General features: G+C 32.4%; 1 protein-coding gene across 4 annotated transcripts in view; it reads left to right on the forward strand.

Annotated features, from left to right (window-relative positions):
- The window catches only part of KCNK10 (potassium two pore domain channel subfamily K member 10), a 170,331-nt gene that overhangs the window by 91,973 nt on the left and 57,316 nt on the right, over nucleotides 1-21,042 (forward strand). For all 4 annotated transcript variants that reach the window (XM_074289811.1, XM_074289810.1, XM_074289809.1 and 1 more), the window contains exons 3-4: nucleotides 2,235-2,352; nucleotides 16,863-17,023. In XM_074289811.1, the coding sequence (XP_074145912.1) occupies nucleotides 2,235-2,352; nucleotides 16,863-17,023 (279 nt within the window). The remainder of the gene's footprint in view (nucleotides 1-2,234; nucleotides 2,353-16,862; nucleotides 17,024-21,042) is intronic.

A 21,042-nucleotide genomic window follows, 5' to 3' on the forward strand; every position in this document is an offset into this window, starting at 1 on the left:
ATAACTTATGAGGAGTGTCTGGTTATGATCTCGTAATATTTCACACATTTTTAAAAGCAAGAAGCAATGAAAAAGTAACTTATCCATGATAAATTTTTTAACTGTTCAGTCAATTGGCTGGATATTTTCAAATATCCAGACATTTAGTACCGTATAAACAAAATAGAAAGAGTCTGAAATTTTCTTTTTTTCCATTTTAGACCAGATGGTTTTAAATCATCCAGATACAGCCACCAAGCATAGTTTTCAACAGTTAATACTATGAGCTATTTGGTATAAAAATACTCACATTTCAACAAATTTAATTATTTAATAGCATCTCCATTTAGATGTTCCTCAATTATGCTCAATGATTCCATCATCTCCCCTTTTATCCAAGTCAGTTTTTTCTCTAATTATTTAATTGTTCTCCTCTTTTACCCCCAATCTTTATTTTCCTCTCCTATCAATCCCCAGTGGAAATCTTTCAGGAATCTCAGTTTAGTTAGGTGAAATTTCATTTTTCTATCCAATCCTTATCAGATTATACCCATTAATTTTCCATCTACCACACTTTCAAATCATGGATAGTATTTCCCTTGATTTTTTCATTTATATGGAATCTCCTCCCCTCAAACTCATGTATTTACATGCAATAATAGATATTTACTGAGCACTTAAAAAAAAAACAGACTTTTGATTTCATAGCTGTAGAGAACTCCCAATGAAGAAATTTCTTAACTAATACAGATTAGCAATAACTCTGAAATTTATAGTCTTAGAGAATTGAGAACTTAAGTGTTAGATTCCCAGACTTTTTCTCCAGTCCACCAGGTGAAGTTGATAGAGCCCACGAGTTGGAGTCAGAAAGACCTAAGTTCAAAATTTATAACAGACACTTACTATGTGTGATTTTGAACAAATAATTTAACCTTTTTTCTACTTCAATTTCCTCATCTGCAAAATGGGAATAATAAGAGTACTTATTTTCAAGGAGGAAATTTGAGCATCAAATGTGAATAATTAAAAAGTATTTGCAAACTTTAATACTACAGAGATGTTAACTATTTTTATTATTGTTATTGTTATCACTATTTCTTACTTTATGACTAATTCTCTATTCACTCTGTTATATTGCTTTCTTGATACATAAAGTCTTACAGATTGTAAAGCACTTTATATACATTATTTTAGCTGATCCTCATGACAACTTTGAGGTTGTTACTCCCAGCATTATTATTTCTACAATTTAAACAATAATTAACAGTTATTCTTGAAAAAAAACTTCACAATTAACTGTCATATTTCTCCTTTCACTATCTCTATGATTTCCTCACCCAAAGCACTACACTGTAGGACAATATGTATTATGTTCCTCTAACTAAATATAAGTTTTTTGAAGGCAGGAACTTTTTTGTTTTTTATTTTTGTTTTACCATCCCTTAGTTGGGATGGCACATAGGAAATTCTTAATAAATTATTTTAATTCATCCATTCATCTTCCCATTTATTCAATATTCTGCTGCATATCATCGATAAGACATAGTAAAAAGATTTTCAAAAAAAAATATTTTCAAAGAACTTTTGTATTATTGTCATTGTATTAATATTTGAAGGGCCTTAAAATAATCTATTTATAAATTCACTATGTGATCAGATGCAAAAGTTGTAGTATATATAAACACTATAGAATAGAGGAACAGAGATGGATCAGCATAGACTAAGAATTTGAGGAATTCGATGTGGAAGACATGAAGGATGGATAAGATTCAGAAAGCTAGAAGGGAGGAAATGCCATCTCCTACTCTTATGTATAGAATGTTATAACTAGAAAGGTCCTTAGAGAATAGCTAATCCAATTCCCTTATATAATAAATAAGGAAATGAAAGCCTAGAGAAGTGACCCTTCTCATTTATTTAATCCAGAAAAAGTCCATATAGAGCCTCAGACAGAGAAAATAACATGACCTAAGGCAAAGAGGTGGGACAGAACAAACATTAAGCAGTGAAGAGATTTACCCTATTTGAAAGGAGAATTCCTGTGGAGAAATAGAGGGATTTAAGGTTGGCTAGGTAAATGTGGCCATTTCAGAATGACCTTTGAATACTGGGAGAAAAAAAAAAAAGGCACTTGATGTAATAGTCAGTGAGGAGCCACTAAGAGTTCTGGATCACTGGAATGATCTAATGAAAATGTAATATAGAGGAAATAATTTTGTGAAACAAGGTTCACTTTTGTCTCCTTTTCTTTGCAGCATGCGCTTGATGCAGACAATGCTGGAGTCAGTCCCATAGGAAATTCTTCCAACAACAGCAGTCATTGGGATCTTGGAAGTGCCTTTTTCTTTGCTGGGACAGTCATCACCACTATAGGTACTCCTTTTTTTTTATTAAAATTACTACCTATACAAGTGACAGGCTCACAAAAAGCTTGGCTACCTTCACACCCAAAGTTTCAAAGTTTCACATGAAAGCATAAAGCCTCAAGAGTCACCCAAGATATTCAAAGAATTTATGTATTATTGGCATTGTATTAATATTTGAAGGATCTTAAAAATAATCTACTTATAAATCCCTACAATAATTAGAAAGTAAAACTATGTGATCAGATGCAAAAGTTATAGTATAGATAAACACTATAGAATAGAGGAACAGAGATGGATCAGTATAGACTAAGAATTTAGTCTATATTCTAACAATACTCAAATATGGAGTTTGACTCAAAAATGACATATCTCTGAAAGAAAAAAGGATGTATAGAAATATGATCTGTGATTTCATCAGTGCAAGGTACTCCCCATTGTGGGACCCCCTTCCACCAATGTCTTTTTTTTTTTTTTTTTTTTTTTTTTTTTTGTCAGCAGGCAACTTGTTGGATTAAGTAACTTGTTCAGGATCATATAGCTAGCAGATGTCATGCAGAATTTGAATCCAATTTTTCCTAACTAAATGTCTAGCACTTTATTCACATTCACAATACCTCCCAAAATGTATGTGGGTATATATAAATAAAAAATTATATACATATACATATACATATATATACACACATACATACATATGCATAGTGTATATGTGTATATTTGTATACACAATCATCAAAAAAGAAAAATTATGTGAATTTCAAGCTCATACTTCAGCTTTTTGCAAATCAGATGTGGCCTATATTCAAACTTATTCTTTGGTTGTAGAGTCTTCCAGTAAAAGTTAAAAATAGAATAAAAAGGATTTACTTTTTAGAACAATGAACTGGAAAATAATCAATCAATTGATCAATAAGCATTTATTGACCACCTACTATGTGTTAAGCATTGTGCTAAGAACTAAGGCTACAAAGAAAAGCAAAAAATATCCCTGCTGTAGTGGAGCTTATAATCTAATGGGGAGAAAATGGGCAACTATGTACAAGCAACTATGTATATAGGATAACTTTGAAAATCAATGGGGGAGGGGATGCGCAGCTAGGTGGTGTAGCTAATGGCGCAGAAGTCAGCAGGACTTGAGTTCAAATCTGGACTCAGACACTTAACACTAGCTGTGTGATCCTGGGCAAGTCACTTAACCTCAATTGTCTCAACAACAACAAAAAAAAAAAAAAAAAAAAAAAAAAAAGAAAAAAAAAAGAAAAAGGAAAAAAAAAGAAAACCAACAGAGGGAACACAGTAGAATTAAGAGCGGTTGGAAAAGATTTGGAAGGGACTGTATATATTGCATACTAGATTTGGAAGGGACTGTGTATAGTGAGTAATAATTAAAGTATTGATAATTCTTGTAAAAATGCTTTACTGTTTATTAGACACTTTCCTCTAAGAAGATATTCATCAATTAGGGAATGACCAAACAAATTACTGAGTATTAATAGAATAGAATATTATTTCATTGCAAAAAAAAATTATGTAAACTGAGGTTGAGTAAAGTGAGCAGAACAAGAGAACATTGTACACAGTAACACCAACTGATGATCAATTATGATAGATTTAGCTCTTCTCACAATGCAGTGATCAGGACAATTCCAATAGACTTGGGATGAAAAATGCCATCTGCTTTCAGAGAGAATTATGGAGATGGAATGTGGATTGAAGCACAATATTTTCACCTTTTTTGTTTGTTTGCTTTTTTCCCCTTATACTTATTTCCCCTTTTGGTCTGATTTTCTTGCACAACATGACATGTGGAAATATGTTTAGAAGGATTATAAATGTTTAAACTATATTGTATTGCTTGCTGTCTTGGATGGGGCTGGAGATGTCAAGAACAGAGGGAGAAAAAAATTGGAACACAAAATTTTACAGGAATGAATGTTGGAAACTATCTTTATATGTATTTGGAAAAATAAAATACTATTGAGAAAAATTTACAAAGAATGAAAGATTCAGAGAAACCTGGGCAGTCTTGTATGAACTGGCACAATATGAGGTGAGTACAGGATAATGCATGATTCTAGAACTGGAAGTGACTTCAGAGGCTGTCAAGTCCAATCTCATAATTTCATAATTTATAGGAAATTAAAGTCAATGGAAACTTAATGACTTGTCCAAAATCCCACAGCTAGTAAAACATTTGAAGGGGGGGGTCTGAACATGTCTTTTCACTCCAGAGTCAATGATCTTTCTATGTACCATAATGAGTACAATTTTGAAAAGAAAAATCCTGAAAGACTTAAGAACTCTGATCAACAACCACCTTGACTCCAGAGGACTCATGCTAAAGCATGATTTCTATGTTTTGATGGAGAGGTGGTGGAGGCAATATGAGTTTATCTTTTCAGACAAAACCAATATGTAAAGACTTGTTTTGTTTGATGATGTCAGCTTGTTACAAGAAAAGAAAAAGAAGGAAGAAATAGTGATAATAATGTCAAAAAGAAGGAAAAAATGGCATTTGTGAAATATTTAAAGAAAATGGAAAGAAGAGATAAGAGAGAAGTTTACAAATCAACAAATAAGTGAGACAGGTCAGGAACTGATATGTTGAACTGAGTATATATTTTCATTTGTATATAATGATATTCACAATCTCATGTATAATTTTCCTGTTCTTTACATATAGAAATGTTTGTGTTCCTTGGAGTTTGTCAAATTCATAATAACAACAAATATAATTTTAAAGAAATGTTTTCTTTACAGTTATCTCTGGCAAGACATTTTTCAGTACCTACTTTGTTCCATGTCTGAGAAATATTATCTTATTTGATCCTCACAATTAGATAAGTGCTAGATAAGTACTTTTATTATCCTTGTTTTACAGCTGAGGAAATGTGATTTGCCCAGAGTCACATAGCTAATAACCATTTGAGAACAGATATGAACTCAGTTATTCCTGACTCCATGCCCAGCACTTTAGCTACTATGACTCCCAGCTACTTCCAAGAAAGAAGGAATAAACAATCATTCAGACTCTGAGATTTTGGTTGAATTTAAAACCTTGAATCCCTGGAAGAGAAGGATAGATCATTGTTCATTTTATGATCCATATGTACCCCGAATGTTGAAATATTTCACACTATACCAACAGCAGAGGCTGTCATTCACTGTTAGCCAAGAGATGTTCTATATATCACCTCTGACACTTTTCCTTTCATTAACTAATGGAGTCACTGTTGGATTTCTTGTTAGCCTAGAAACCCAAAATTAAGTTCTTTTGTATGTGAATTATAAGTTTCTGAGTCTTATGGAAAAAAAAAACCTTGAAGGATTTATTTAGTAAGGTTAAAACTGTTTCTGCTAGTAAAGTTAAGAACCTTATTTGCTACAATTAGAAGACACAGTGATTTTGATTTGGGCATAGAGGGAAAAAATACTCTTCTTCCTTAGAAAGCATCTTATTCCCTATAGATTATGATGGCAGGTTATTGCCATCAGTTAAAATCCAAGGTGAAGTCCAAAAGTTGTGGAAAGCTGCCCAGAAGGAATTATAAAACATCTTCAGGAGTTCAAATGGAAATAAAACTTTATGTCATCCTGCAATTCACACTGCAGGGACTCATCCCTGACACAATATGGAAAGTTGTAAAAAAGAAGATATTTGAATTCTTTTTCCCTAATCACATTCTTGGAAAACATTTGACATTGATAGATGGGACTTAGCTTCTATCTTATGCTAGATTTTTTTTTGACTGTAGAATTTAAAAAAGTAAATAGATTAACTCTCCACTTATCAGATAGCAACTTTCAGAAACTTCAGCTACCTGAAAGACATGAACTTGGAAATAAGCACAGAAATTTGAATAGTGAGGAAAAACCGATGTCAACAAAATCCAATCATTTAAATGAAAAAAAAGGAAGAGGTCACATCCTAATTAATAGACTCTGAAGAGATAGCAGCTGGTCAACTGAGCTGAAGACAGTCTGAGCATCTTGTTAGTTGTTACCCTCTCTTTCTCTTAGCCTCCTGCCCTTCATAAAGCATGGTTAGGATGTCACTTTGCTGTTGGTAACTGGTAAAGTAGGGGTGAGCGTTTAGGATAGAATGTCATTTGGTTTTTGAATGCACATGGGAACAGAACAAGAAGAATGTTTATTGTCCATAGGATCTGAGTGTGAAGATGTTCTATGTTTTTGTGCTTGTGTCTCTATATGGGTTCCTGTCAATTTTGTGGGTGTCCTTGTCTCTAAATCTCTGAAAAGATTGAAGGCTCTTGCAGAGACAAATCGCCCCCAGCCTATATAGTTAGCTCCTTTGTGTCTAGTACTGATGATGATAAAGCCATGACATGGCACAATTTTGAGCTTCTGGTGCTTTCTCTGAGGATAACTAGAATACCAGGACCAGGGGTAAGACACCAGAAATGAAATTCTCACTTATCTGTGAAAATGAATGGCTCTGTGAGATTTAGGAGTGCTTTAAAAATTAAACAGATTTGACATAGCATAGCAAGCAATAGTGAGGTCATTAGGGGATGGGAAACTAGTTTGGAGACAATAAACTCCATTTTCAAATACTACCTCTGCCCTACTAGCTATGGGACATACTAGCAAGTAATTTAACCTCTTAGTATCCTAGGCAATTCTTAACTGTGTCTAAGTCTATATGTTACAAATGAGTTTTGAAATATATTAATGGAGAGAATTTTCACAAGTCTTCCTACATAAATGAAATCACAGTTTGAGAGTAAAAGAATCCCTAAAATACCATAGACACACACCCAGTTACACCAAGTTGTGTTATCTAGTTTCCTCAAGCACCATAATTAGATCCTTGAGTTACCAAGAAAAAGTATATTATTTATTAAGTCAGGGGAAGTTTTAATTCATTTTAGAAATGCAGCCTTTCTCAAAAGTTGTAGTGCAGTTTTAAGCTTTAATAGCTTAAAATATATTGCCTTTTGGGAAATATATATTTCTAACAAAAATGTTTAAAATAAAATAAAAACTAGAACCATTTTCTGAGATTGCTAAATACATGTGACATTATTATATGTAACCACTAGTTAAAGGCAAAGTAAAATCTTAAATTTCATGTTTTATGAAATCACTTTCATTCACTTGTTTGACACATTGCAAAACATTAATTATAAAGTGTATAGTAATTGTATAATACCCCATTCATCTTTGTATGTTCTAAGCATGTAATACAATGCTGTGCAGTCAGTTGACATTGAGTTGAATTGAACAGAAATGAATTTTTTGGCCTTAGTGGATCTTATATGAATTTAATTTTTATTCAAATAGCTTATCTCTCTTTCTGTCTATCTCTCTAAAATGTCCATTATTTATTTTTAACATTCTTATTTATTTTTGAGTTCTAAATTCTTTCCCTCCTGCTTATTTCATCCCTACCCACTGAAAAGGCAAAAAATATAATAACAATTATACCTATGAAATAATGCAAAACATATTTCCACATTATAAAAAAGCAAGAAAAATAAAGTGAGAAAATTATAATTCAATTTTCACTCAGAGTTGGCTAGTTGTTTTTTGGGAGGTGGATTGTATTTTTCATCATGAGACCATTGGAATTGTCTTGATTCACTGTACTGAACAGAATAGCTAAGTCTTTCAGAGTTAATCATCATTCCAATGTTGCTATCATTATGTACAATCTCCTAGTTCTGCTTACTTCACTTTGCATTAATTCATATAGGTCTTCCCAAGTTTTTCTGAAACCATCCTTCTCATCATTTCTTATATCACAATACTATTCTATTACAATCATATGCCATAACTTGTCCACTCATTCTCCAGTTGATAGGTATCCCCTCAATGTCCAATGCTTTGTCACATATAAAGAGCTGCTATACATATTTTTGTACATGTGACTCCTTTTCCCTTTTTTATTATCTCTTTGGGAAATATACCTAGTTATGGTATTTGCTGGATCATAGATCATGCACAGTTTATAGCCCTTTAGATGTAGTTCCAAATTGTTTTCCATAATGGATAGACCAGTACATAACTCAACCAACAATTTATTAGTGTAATTATTTTTCCCATCCTTTCAATACTTGTCATTTCTGATTGGTGTAAGAGAGTACCTCAGCATTGTTTTAATTTGATTTTCTCTAATGTTTAGTAATTTAGAGCATTTTTCATATGATTAGAGACATTTTTGATTTCTTCTTTTGAAAATTGCCTGTTTATATTCCTTGATAATTTTTCAATTGGGGAAGGGTTCTTATATTTATAAATTTGACTCAGTTCCCTATATAATTGAGAAAAGGTAATTTTATCAGAGAAACTTGTAAAATATTTTGATATTACTTTATTATCAACGTTTTTGTCAAAAGTTTCCCTTATATTATCTTCTAGTTGTCTTTTTTTGATTTTGTTTTTTCCAAGATCACACTACCTTTGCCCTTTTAACTTCAATTGAAGCATAATAAATTCTGTTCCAGCTCCTTATAGCTCTCTCTGTGTATCTTTCTGTTTCAAGTATATCTCTTGTAAACAGTTTCTGATTTCTGCTCCATTCTGCTATCTACTTCCATTTTATGGATGGGTTCATTATTGTGAGATAATCACCTCTTCATTTTTGTTTTATGATCATCCCACAATAGATTCATACCCATGCTTTTGCCTATGTGGACTGCTTTTAACTTGACTAAGAATGATAAAGTTCTCAGTAGTTAATATGTATCAGGTTTTTAAAAGAATTTTTCTTCATGTTTACCTTTTTATATTCCTCTCGAGTCTTTTGCTTAAATGTCAGATTTTTTTTTTCCATTCAGTTCTGGTCTTTTTATTATTATGAATGCTTGAAAGTCTTCTATTTCATTAAATATCTATTTCCCCACCAAGGATTATACTTGATTTTGGGGGGTAGGTTATACTAGGTTGTAATTCTAACTCCTTTGCCTTCCAGAATATCATTCCAAGCCATCCACTCTAACATGGAAGCTGCTAAATCTTTTGTGAACCTGGCTGTGACTCCATGATATTTGAATTGTCTCTTTCTGGCTGCTTGCAATATTTTCTCTTTGACATGGGAGCTCTGGAATTTGGCTATAATATTCCTGAGAGTTTTCATTTTGGGATCTCTTTCAGGAGAAGATTGGTAAATTCTTTCAATTTATATTTTACTTTCTGGATCTAAGATAATGGGGCAGTTTGCCTTTATGATTTCTTGAAATGTGTTATCTAGGTTCTTTTTTTTTTTTTTAAATCTTGCCTTTTAGGCACTTTAATAATTCTTAAGTTATCTTTCCTGGCTCTATTTTCCAGGTTAATTGTTTTTTTGATGAGATATTTCACATTTTCTTCTATTTTTCATTCTTCTGACTTTGATTTATTCTTTCTTCATAACTTCATAAGTCATTAATTTCCCACTTGCCCAATTATAATTTTTAAGGAATTATTTTCTTCAATGAGCTTTTGTACCTCTTTTTTCACTTGGACAATTTTGCTTTCTAAGGAATTCTTTTCTTCAGTGAAATTTTTGTACTTCCTTTTCCCTTTGGCTTATTCTGCTCTTTAAAGATTTGTTTTCTTTAATAAATTTTTGTGTCTCTTTTACCAAACTGTTAATTCTCCTTTGATAATTTTCTTGTATTGCTCTCATTTCTTTTCTCAATTTTCTATCAGTCACTCCTATCTTTTTCTTTACTGATTTCACAAATTCTTGTTGGACTTGGGTACATTTAGCAATTTTCTTTGAGGCTTAGCTTGTAGCTATTTCCATTTAATGTCTTCTTCTGAGTTTGTATCTTAGTCTTGCCTGCTACCATAGTAGCTTTTTTGAGCAAATTCCTTTTTTGTTTTTTTGTTTTTTTTGTTATTTGCTTCTTTTTCAGTCTTCTTCTTGATTTTGAATTTTATATTAAACTTGAGTTCTGCTCTTCTTGGTGTTGGAGAGACTGTCCCAAGCTTCAGGCTTTTGTGTGTGGCTGTTTTCAGAGCAAGATGTTGTGATCTGAGGAAAGGTGGGTCTTCAAGGCCCCCTGCTAGTGTTGCCACCCTATGTGCTCTGGGCTAGCCTCTCCCGTTGTTAGATTTCTCTTGCCAACATCTTAAGTTGGAAAAATGTCTCATCTGACTTTTTGTTGGTTTTGCAACTTCAAAATTGTACTTGAAGTATGATTTTAAAGTTGTTTGGAGGGGAATGATGGAAGAGTTTGGCTAGGTTGCTACCTCCAATCTAACCCTAATCCTAATCAAGTCATCTTGGCTCCACCTCCATACTAATCAAATAGTTTTTCTTTCTATACAAGGGGTACATAGTTCTGAAGTAGACCATAATCCTTATATTTAGGTGACTTAAGGCATTTGTTTACTTTTTAGTTTACTCTTTGTCATGTTGTAATTTGCTATCTTTCTGTATTGAAGTATGGGAACTATAAAATCAGTAGATATGTAACTTGTTCAAAATAGCCTGTGATTTTATTTGGACTCTGAAATATTTCTCTTAGAATTCTCTGTTTTCGTGACTTTGTATTGCCCCTTCATATTTATTTTTGATTTTAATTTTAACCAACCAAAAGTTATTTCATTTTAGAATAATAGAAATTTAAATACTCATTTTGCTGCTCAAAGCAAATGGATAAAATATGTCCTCAGTTCAACTTTTAAAGTCAATTCATTTGCTAATAAATGAGGGAGAATTCTCACAGACAGAGCTAGGAGTCAAAAACAGGTATTCTCGATCCAAATGCAATACTTTCCCTATTGGATCATGAAAGTACTAAACTACTGGCTGACATGAAAATGATTCTGCTTTTGGCATAAAGTAATTGTGTTATATACTCATTTGATTACAATAAGGGTTTTTTTTTTTTATTTTCCATTGGCAAAAGATGGTCAGCACTTTCCTTGCTGAAGTGACTAAAAGACAAAGTCACTTATCTAATACACTTGCTTCATAGCAGCAAAATAAGATGACTGGAAAAATATCATTAATTTTTTAAATTAAATTTTACATATATGATTTTCTCTATATTTTACAATAATGGATTCTTGGCTGAATCATAACCAGGAGGGAGGTTACTATGTTTGAAACAGAATACTGAAATTTAGAGGGTGCTGACAGTACTTCTATACTTTCAGAAAGGTAGAAATAATTTATTTTCTCATAATTCTTTAAAAAATTCCAGATATCATATTTCATCAAGGTAGAGATTCTCCCACAATCACACCCTTTTCATTGCTCTCTTGGAAATTACCACCTCAATAATGGTGTCCTTTGCCCTTCACACTTGGGGATCAATATTCTGGGTTACTCTTCATTTCTACTCACTTACATTTGTTTTAAAAAGTTGTGATCTGAGCCCGTATTTTATGCAGCTTTCCCAGAGCATCAAAATCACTAGTTATAATTTGATTCTAGAATGAGACACTTCTGGTTGGCTCACATGCAAATGGATAGTACATTCAGACGTATTACAAAGTCACAAAGATAGAAAATCATAATGGATTCTCTCACATTATCCAAATAATCACATAAAAACCAAATTCCTAATTTGTGCTACTCCTTTGGAAGCTTGTTTCACAAAGATGGTTACCAGAAAGACAGATAAACCTCAAATGACAAAATTACTCATTCTTCTAGTTCTTTTGGACAAACTTAATTTTGTTCAAAATTAATGATTCAAGAGATTTTACTTAAAGACAACCTTAAATGAGCAGAATAGTGTTAGGTAAATAAATTAGCTAGAATTTGGAGCCACCAAGCAAAAACATTTCAAGTATCTCCTTATTCTCTAAAAATTGTGTTATAAACATTATCATCATCCTTGACATATGTCAACTAATGTAGGAGGTAAGATTCAAGCTTTTAGGAAGATAAAAAGGACATAAACTAAAAAGAGTTATTTCCCTTGTATTTATCAATTCTTTCCTCCCCCCCCTCCCCATTCTCCTTTGGTCAATCAGATCCTTGTGGACAATCAAGGTTCATGATTGATTTTTGGCTAAGAGATAAAGACTATAAAGTTAAATTTTGTTGAATTGTTTCTAAGCTGCAGTTGTTTAGCAAGCCAAAAATACAGTGAACACCAGATCAATATTTTTTCCTTTACATTTAACACTTGTAGACTTCAGTCAATTGGGACTTCTCTATTCAGAAGGTGGGGGAGATCTTTATTTAGAACCTAGAATGTAGTATGTGTTTCTCTTGAGCCATCCATTTAGGGCATTCAGAGCTTGAGTGTATTTGCATGTGTCTGCACTTGGTCTCTTAATGACATATTTAGACTGAAAATCATATATATATATTCAAACAAAATTATCAGACACTTATGGGACAGGGGGATCTGAAAATTTCCTTTAATTAGCAGAATGATTCTGGGGATAATTTTACTCTCAGAATCCTACTGCTAAATTAAGAGAAAATTTCAGATTCAGATTTGACTGGGCCAAATCAAAATATGTAAGTTGTTTACTATCTTATTTATGGTATTATTTATATTTAAATAGGATCCTTCTAAAGGGGCTTTCAGTCCATACTTTTTTTTCAGTCCATACTTTTGAAGGATATTTTCAAAAATAATTTAGAAAAGAAACAGTGCAGAACTTATGACTAATTTGAAAAAAATCGTAAAACATGGAACAATTATGAAGACTCTGAAACTCTGCTTAAGAAATGGAAACTTTAATTCAGATAATTTATGATAAAAGATTTTAATAATTCTGATTGGAAAGTTGACAATGAAATAGCCAAATGAGCCAACCCCTACAGAAGAAGAGATATCAGTTAATGAGTGGAGGAGTAATTTTGCAAACCTCTAATATCAGATTTAGCTATGAGACTGACATGCTGATAATTAGGCTCACAATCAAGCATTTATTCACATTAAATAACTCACTCTGAAATGAATAATTCAATTTACTAAAAGAAGATAACAGTGTTATATGAAGATAGAATGCTGAGCATGAAGTTGGGAATATCTAAGTTCAAATATTTCTGATACTATAACATATTAACTATGATCTTGGGCATGCTGCTTAACCTTAGGTAATTTCCTACTAAATATGAAGATACTGTGATTTGTGTTGGGGAAGGGATTTACCATACTAGGAGTACCTAATAGTGATGAAATCACATTTCCCACTTATATTTGCGTAATTCAGAGGAAGAATCTATTCAGCCTCAGTCTAGCAATATCTATTGGTATCTCTTCAGCTTTAGTCTAGCAACATATGCAATATATGATAGCCACAGATATCAGCTGGGTTAATAGAATAATTAATGGAATTTTTACCATGAGAAATATAGTCAGGAAGAATTCAGAGAAATTTGGAAAAACTAAAAAACTGAGGCAGATCAAAATAAGCAAAATAAGGATGATATTCTCAGTATGATCACAATTGTATAAAAGAAACATTGAAAGCTTTCAGGACTGCAATCAGTGATCAGTGTAGTGATCAATGGTGTCATAAGGGAATCAACAGTAGTTCATGATTCCTGTATGGACTCTATGGGTGTAATGAGCTAGACATCTTCAGACATTGCCAAAATGTTGAATTGTTCGCCTTAACTCTTTTTTTTAATGTCAGAATTCTATGATGACAGATAGTCACTGAGAAATGACAATGATTATTTTTAAAAATTTATTCTTAATTTATGGAACAAAATAAAAATTTCCATAACATGGTATTGTAAAAAAGATGATTGCTTATGGAACTGTAAATCTACTATGCATAACTTGTTATTCCTCTCAAATATATAACAAAATTATAATATAAATATTTTTCCTCCTCCTGTACTAGAAATGGCTACTATCAGACATATATATGCATATATAAGTATATATTTGAGTAAATATACAAGCATAAATATGAGTAAAATTACTCTCTACATACTTTTATTTATCATTTCTTTCTCTGGAGACAGATAGCATCTCTTTATGTGTCCTTTATAATTAATTTGGGTACTTATTATAGTCAAAATAACTTCTTTGCTCAGTCATTCTTAAAACAATATTATTGTTACTGTATACAATGTTCTCTTGGTTCTGCTCATTTCACCCTTCATTATTTGGTGCAAGTGTTTTTACGTTTTTCTAAAATCATTGAACTCGTTATTTTTATAGTACAGTAGTATTCTATCACAATCATAAACCACAACTTTTTTAGTCATTCCCCAACTGATTAATATCTTTGCAATTTCCAATTCTTTGTCACTCTAAAGAGAACATATAGTTCTTTTCTCTTCCCCTCCCCTCCATTTATCTTTGCCAATAGACCAAGTAATGATATTGCTGAATCAAAGAGTATAAGTAATTTAATAACTCTTTGTGCATAATTCCAGATTTCTCTCCAAAAAGATAAAAGAACAATAACATACTGGCAATACTAGCATGGTATGATAGAAAGTATCAAAGAATCTAACATTCTGGGTTCAAATTCTCCTCTGATTTTTACTATCTTGTGACTTTTTGTAAATCACCTAACTTCCCTGAGGACCCATTTACACAATGAGAGATACTGGATTAGATGATGTGCTTTCCTGCTTTCTTTCTTTTTTAAAAAATGAAATAAACTAGTTTAACATATCTAAAAATGTTCTACATTCCAAATTCCTTTTCCATCAGCAATACTTTTTTCTCACTTCCATTCTATTTCAAATCAACAAATATTAATTGAGTATGATGGTGCATTCATGGCACTTCTGCTGATTATAAAGATGGATTTGCAGTGTTAATCCTTGAGATCACTAATATTAGAACAAAGGGGGAAAGAAAAGATGGAAATAAAATTTATATAGCACCTACTATGTGGTAAGCACTGTGCTAAATTCCTTATAAATAGTTATTTGATACCTACTATGTAAACAGATGAATATTTGGACTTTTCACAAATGAAGTTCTTACTCAATTTAACATTAAATATTTATGACACATCTGTCATGTGCAAGGTTCTGTGCAAAGCATTAGAAATATAAAGACAAGAAAGACAATTGAGTCCTTAGTCATCAACTTACTGCTTTTTATTTTGCAGTCCTAGATTTTTGCTTTGGAATGAAGGATTAAGGATTTGTTAGGTTACTCCATGTAAAATCATTGGACTAAGCATTGATGATATAAATAGAAAAGCAAGACAGCTCCTATTCAAAAGAAGCTCTAATTCTAATGGAGGAGACAGCACATACCTGTCTTGTCTGTCTCTACAATATTTGTTGTTCCTTAAGGGGAAGGACCCCAATTTCTTCATCTCTGCATATGGTAAAATATCTTGTAAGTACTTTGGTTATAGTTGGGTACTTGATGTATGCTTTTCAAATTGAATCAATTAAAGACAGTCCTTGCTCTCAAGGAGTTTGTGATCTTTTATATTTTGAGAGGTAGCATTTTATGGTACATTATATTTACAGTTTATACAAAATATTTCTAAATAGTACATTTGTTGTAACTGAGCTTTTAACAGGGATTTACCAAACATTTAATGCTTTAAAAGTCAAAATGCTCATTTTTCTCATGGTTCATTCCTTGCTGTACAACTTATATGATTGACAGGAATCTTCTGAATCTATGTAAACTTTGGATCGTTGGATAGATTTCAAAGGTGGTCTCTGAATATAGATAGGAACAATCATAACTTTATGTCACATCTATTTCATGTTCATTGTAATCCTGTATTTTAAAAATGCATTTAAAAATAGTATTCTGAGGAGTCCATGGGCTTCATCATATTGCCACAGGGTTCCAGGACATAAAAGGTTAAGTATCTTGGTTAGAAACTATTCTTTTGTAGGTTTAAAAAAATTCCTTAAATGGGCAAGTTTTTATAACTAAAGCACAAAGTAGGCTAACTAAAGAAGTAAAACCACAAATTCACCAAATCTAGAACTAATTATGTTCCTTCATGCATCTAGTTTATAGGATTAACACATAATAATAGTTGACATTTAATTAAGAATTTTAAGATCTGTAAAATATTTTACATTATCTCTTTTGAATCTTAAGTCTCCCAGAGAGGCAATGTAGGTTAGAGGATAGAGTCAGAGTCAGGAAGACCTTGGTTTGAGTCCAATCTTTAACATATACTGTTATGGTTCTATATAGGTTGCTGAACCCCCAGTCATCTTTTTCCTACTACTTAGTGTTGATTTATAATGGCAAGAAAATATTTCTTCATTGAAAATTCCCTATATCAATGTCTGAGTTTTAAAAAGTCATTTAAGCTTTCATAATGACTACAATTGCAGAGGAGGAAACTAAGAAGAGAAGTGAAGTACATTGCTCATGATGCCAAATAAGATATTCCTTACTCTAAAACTAGTATTCTATGATATTGTGTTTGTAAATAAAATAAGGAAGAAAAATTATTGAGATCATCTATATTGTCTTATGATTTATTTTGTTTCAATATTTTAAATGGCAGTAGTAATTTCTGAAGTTCTTAAAATGAAGGATGTAGAATTCTGGACAAAGAGAATAAAACCGACTATTTTGTTCTTTAATTTGATTTCTCCTATGCCTTATGCTTCCTTCTCTTTTTCTATTAAAACACTAGGATATGGAAATATTGCTCCAAGCACCGAAGGAGGCAAAATCTTTTGTATATTGTATGCCATCTTTGGAATTCCACTCTTTGGCTTCTTATTGGCGGGAATTGGAGACCAGCTTGGAACTATCTTTGGGAAAAGTATTGCAAGAGTGGAGCAGGTCTTTCGTGTAAGTACTGTCAGACCTCTGTCTCAATTACTTATTACCTTGACAACTTTTTAATTCTCCACATCCAGAATCCAGGAAGAACTTTTAGTGGCACATTATGTTTTAATTGAGTAATTTAATTTTATGACCTTATCCTACATAGTTACTAATGCTACAACAGATGTACTGTGTTCATGATCCTGGAAGTTTAGTAATGTCACATTTCAAGAAATACTTTTGTAATGATCTGAACCTGACTCAGGCGGATTCCCAGAAATTTTGGTCCTATCTTAGAATGAAATATATTTTTAATAATCAACAAAAAGAAGTTTATTTAACAATAGTATGTAAAGGATATTCAACAACGCTACTTTAATTAGCTTTGCCTCATCTCTAACTGAAAGGTATCTATCTGGTTAGCAAAGGAGATTATGGGGGATTCCCATGACTGAGACATCAGCCACATATGAAAGGCCTTGACTCCATGTTTACCTTTTAGTAAATAGGAAGCCAAGCCAATTAGCCTTAGTTCCCTGGGTAGTCAGATCACAGAATTTATTAGCCTAACTTGAATGAAGAGAAAGGGATATTCAGGAGGCTAGACTTCTCACAACATTTTCTCTAAATAATGCTGCTGGGCACACAAAAGTGAGTTTAATATTTATTTATCACAACTCCAGAAGTGAAGTGATTTCTTAAAGCAACAGAAAAGACAGGTCTTTTAGAATAAGACTCTTCCCAGCATCCTTGAAGTCACACCATATGAGTGATTGCCTATCTTCTTTAGGTGTAAGATTAAATTTAATAGGAGAGTATCTACCAAATTTTTCATTATTAGTATAATTCTGGCTGTCTTTTAAAAGCATCCTTGTTTGTACATAGTCAAAATTTTAAAGTGACCTCAGACATTAGCAAGAATCCATCAATGGCCTAATGGTTAGTACCAATTGTTATTCGTTCGGAAGAGAGTTTTCTTCCACTACATTCTCTGATAAAAGCATACAATTAATGTGCTGAAATACTACATTTTTTCCTGAAGTATTATATTGCTAAAGTTTAGGACCTTGTCTTATTTTTAGAATTAACCACAGACAGTTTCTTTAAATGGGCCAACCTCCAGGGATTGAACTTGCTTTGGAATTTGATGCTGAACACAGATTTTTGGCTTAGTGTGCTATCCATTCATGTTTTATCTGAGTAGTTCAGAGAATTGGCTCTTAACAAATCTCAAAATATTTGCCCTGGAGTACTGCTTGCCCTTACAGGGATGCACCTGATCTCTGTAGTAATCACTGTGGAAACTGTGTGGAGCTCAGCTAAAAGCCTTTTTCATTGATGTTCACAGCTTTCTAGAGATGTAGCATTTTAAAGAGTGTTTTTGAACTCTTTTAAAAATGAAAAAAAAAAGTTATTTGACAATGACCTCATTGTCAAATAATAGCACTCATCTTGAACTTGGGAAATGTTTCATTGTAATGAAACATCCAGAAAACCAGAGTCCTAAATGTAAGAAACTAATCTCAACTGGTTCTACCATTTTTTTTTCACTTACTTTTTCTTGATCTCATGTTTTTTCAGGTAACTGACACAGTAGATAGGGCACTGGATTTGGAGTGAGGAAGAGCTGAGTTCAAATCTGTTCTCAGACACTTAGAAGATATATAATCTTGGACAGGATTTGAGAACTCTATCTACTTCAGTTTTCTCAATTGTAAAACAAAAACAAAAACAGCCATAATAATAGTACCTACCTTCCAATATTGTTGTTAGTATCAAATGAGAAAATATTTGTAAAGTGCTTAGCACTGTATCTGACACATAATAGGTGCTTAATAAATGCTTCTTCCTTTCCTTCTTCTTTGTAAAAATGAGAAGTTTAGATAACCTCTGAGATATTTTTCAGTTTTAAAAATAATTTTTCTATATAAGGGAACAAATCATTAAAAATCCATCTATTCAATCAACTAATTAGTATTTTAAAGCACTTACTATGTGTCTGGCACTGTAATTCTAGGAATAAAAATACAGTGGTAAAATAATCCATACTCAAGGAATTGTGAGGCTGCTTTTTCCCCCTGTGATTCTTATGGCCTATTTTATGGCATATTTCTGAAGACAAAAAGATAGCCAGTACTAATTATTCCTTTAAACCCAAGCATCTCAAAAATGTCTGACTTAACTGAAGTTTGAGATGGACATTTATAATCTAGCATTTTATTTTAACAGTAATTCTGGTTGATATGAAGTTTTACTGAAAGGCCTGATTTAATTTATAGTGATGAGGTTTTCTCATATTCTCAAACTGGTTTTACTAATATAAATAAAACATATTTACTTGTAAAATGCTTCAGCATTATGTTGGAAAATGAAGTGATTAGCATTTAGAGAGAACTAGTGGAATACTTCCCAGCTATGCAAATTATCAGCTAACATATGCTCATTACAAGTGGAGTTTTGGTAGAAAAGACAAGATCCAATAATTTTCCCTGGGGATATTTTAAGTCTATAATAATACCTTTATGTAGTAATTAAGGGTTACAGAATGTTTCCTTTACAAAGTATTTTCAGAAGTATGGTATGCAAGTATTACTACCCCCATTTTAGAGAGATGATGAAACTGAGGCTTAGGAAAGTTACTTGGCCATAGTCAGACAGCTATTAGTGACGTAGGGAGGACTTGAAGGAAAGTTTCTCCATCATTTATAAATCCTTAGTGTCAAGTCCAACATTTGAACCAGAATCTTTTTACTCCAAATCCAGTACTATTCTCACTATATTTATGCTTTCTCCTCCTCCTACCACACACATGTATGAAAGCAAATAACTGAATAATATATAAAACCTACTCTACTCATATTTCTTATATTTCTCATCTTCATAACTCAGAGAAAGTGCTGCCTCTTACATAAAGTCTTTCCTAATCCCTTTAGTAGATCCTTCTGTTCCCTCCAATTACCCGGTATTTATTTTGTGTGGGGAAGTAATGTCAGATAATAGAGAGCTGCCTCATAATCTGTTTCAAATCCCACTTCTGGGTGGGCAGGTCACTTTTTTATTTCTCAGTGCTCCAGACTAGTAGTATCAAACTTAAGAGGCTACAGATCCTTGTGGGTTGCATATTGATTTAGAAAACTACAAATCAACATTATCTTTATTGTATTTTTATTTATTTTGTTAAACATTTCCCAATTCCAGTGTAACTGGGTTCTGTCATATTAGAGAGTTTTGTCACTTATCTCTGCTCTAGAACAATGTTGTCAAGCTCAAATAGAAAATGGGTCACTAATTCATATATAACAATTTCTGTGACAGCATATTGACTTAGTTTTAAAATGTAATGTTATCTAGGGCAATATGAATACTGTTTGATGCCAACTTATGCCTTAATATTGAATTTGTTTGACATAATGTGTAGACCATCACATGCTACAAAAGCCCCCCAAAACAAGACAGAGTTCTTTCCTGGGTTCATCTACTCTTGTTATTGGACTTTGGATTAGATTCTGTAGCAGCTGTGTACTTCTTCACAGTGATTAGAGAAAATATTTCAACTGTTTCTTGTGAAATCAAGAGACACCTTTTTTTTTTTTTTTTTTTTTTTTCCTTTCTTTCTTCTGTTTCTCTAAGGGTGAGACTTAGATGTTTACTTGCTCTTTGAGCCAGAGGACTGGGTGTGGCTGGCTAATGATGATGATGATTGTAATAATAATAACAATGTAAATCATACCAGACTTATAGGTGCCATAATTATTTTGAGACTTCAGAATTTGCCAGCTCCTAAAGGATGGTGACAATTCTAATCTGTTACTAATAGTCAATTAGTGGATTAATCATTCTGTTTTCTAAGAGGTAATAGATGCTGTTTGCCAAAGGCATACCGAAGGCCAGGCTCTACACCAGCGCATACTTGAGAATCTCAAGTATGAAAATTGGATCTTGGAAAGAATCATTAGCTTCTTCACATATGCCTCTGAACTGGCACACAGGCGTGAAGGAGTTAACCTAAATTAATTACTGTTTCATGGAAATAAAATCCTTCT

Source organism: Sminthopsis crassicaudata, chromosome 2 (genome assembly GCF_048593235.1).
Source record: "Sminthopsis crassicaudata isolate SCR6 chromosome 2, ASM4859323v1, whole genome shotgun sequence".
Taxonomy (NCBI): Eukaryota; Metazoa; Chordata; class Mammalia; order Dasyuromorphia; family Dasyuridae; genus Sminthopsis; species Sminthopsis crassicaudata.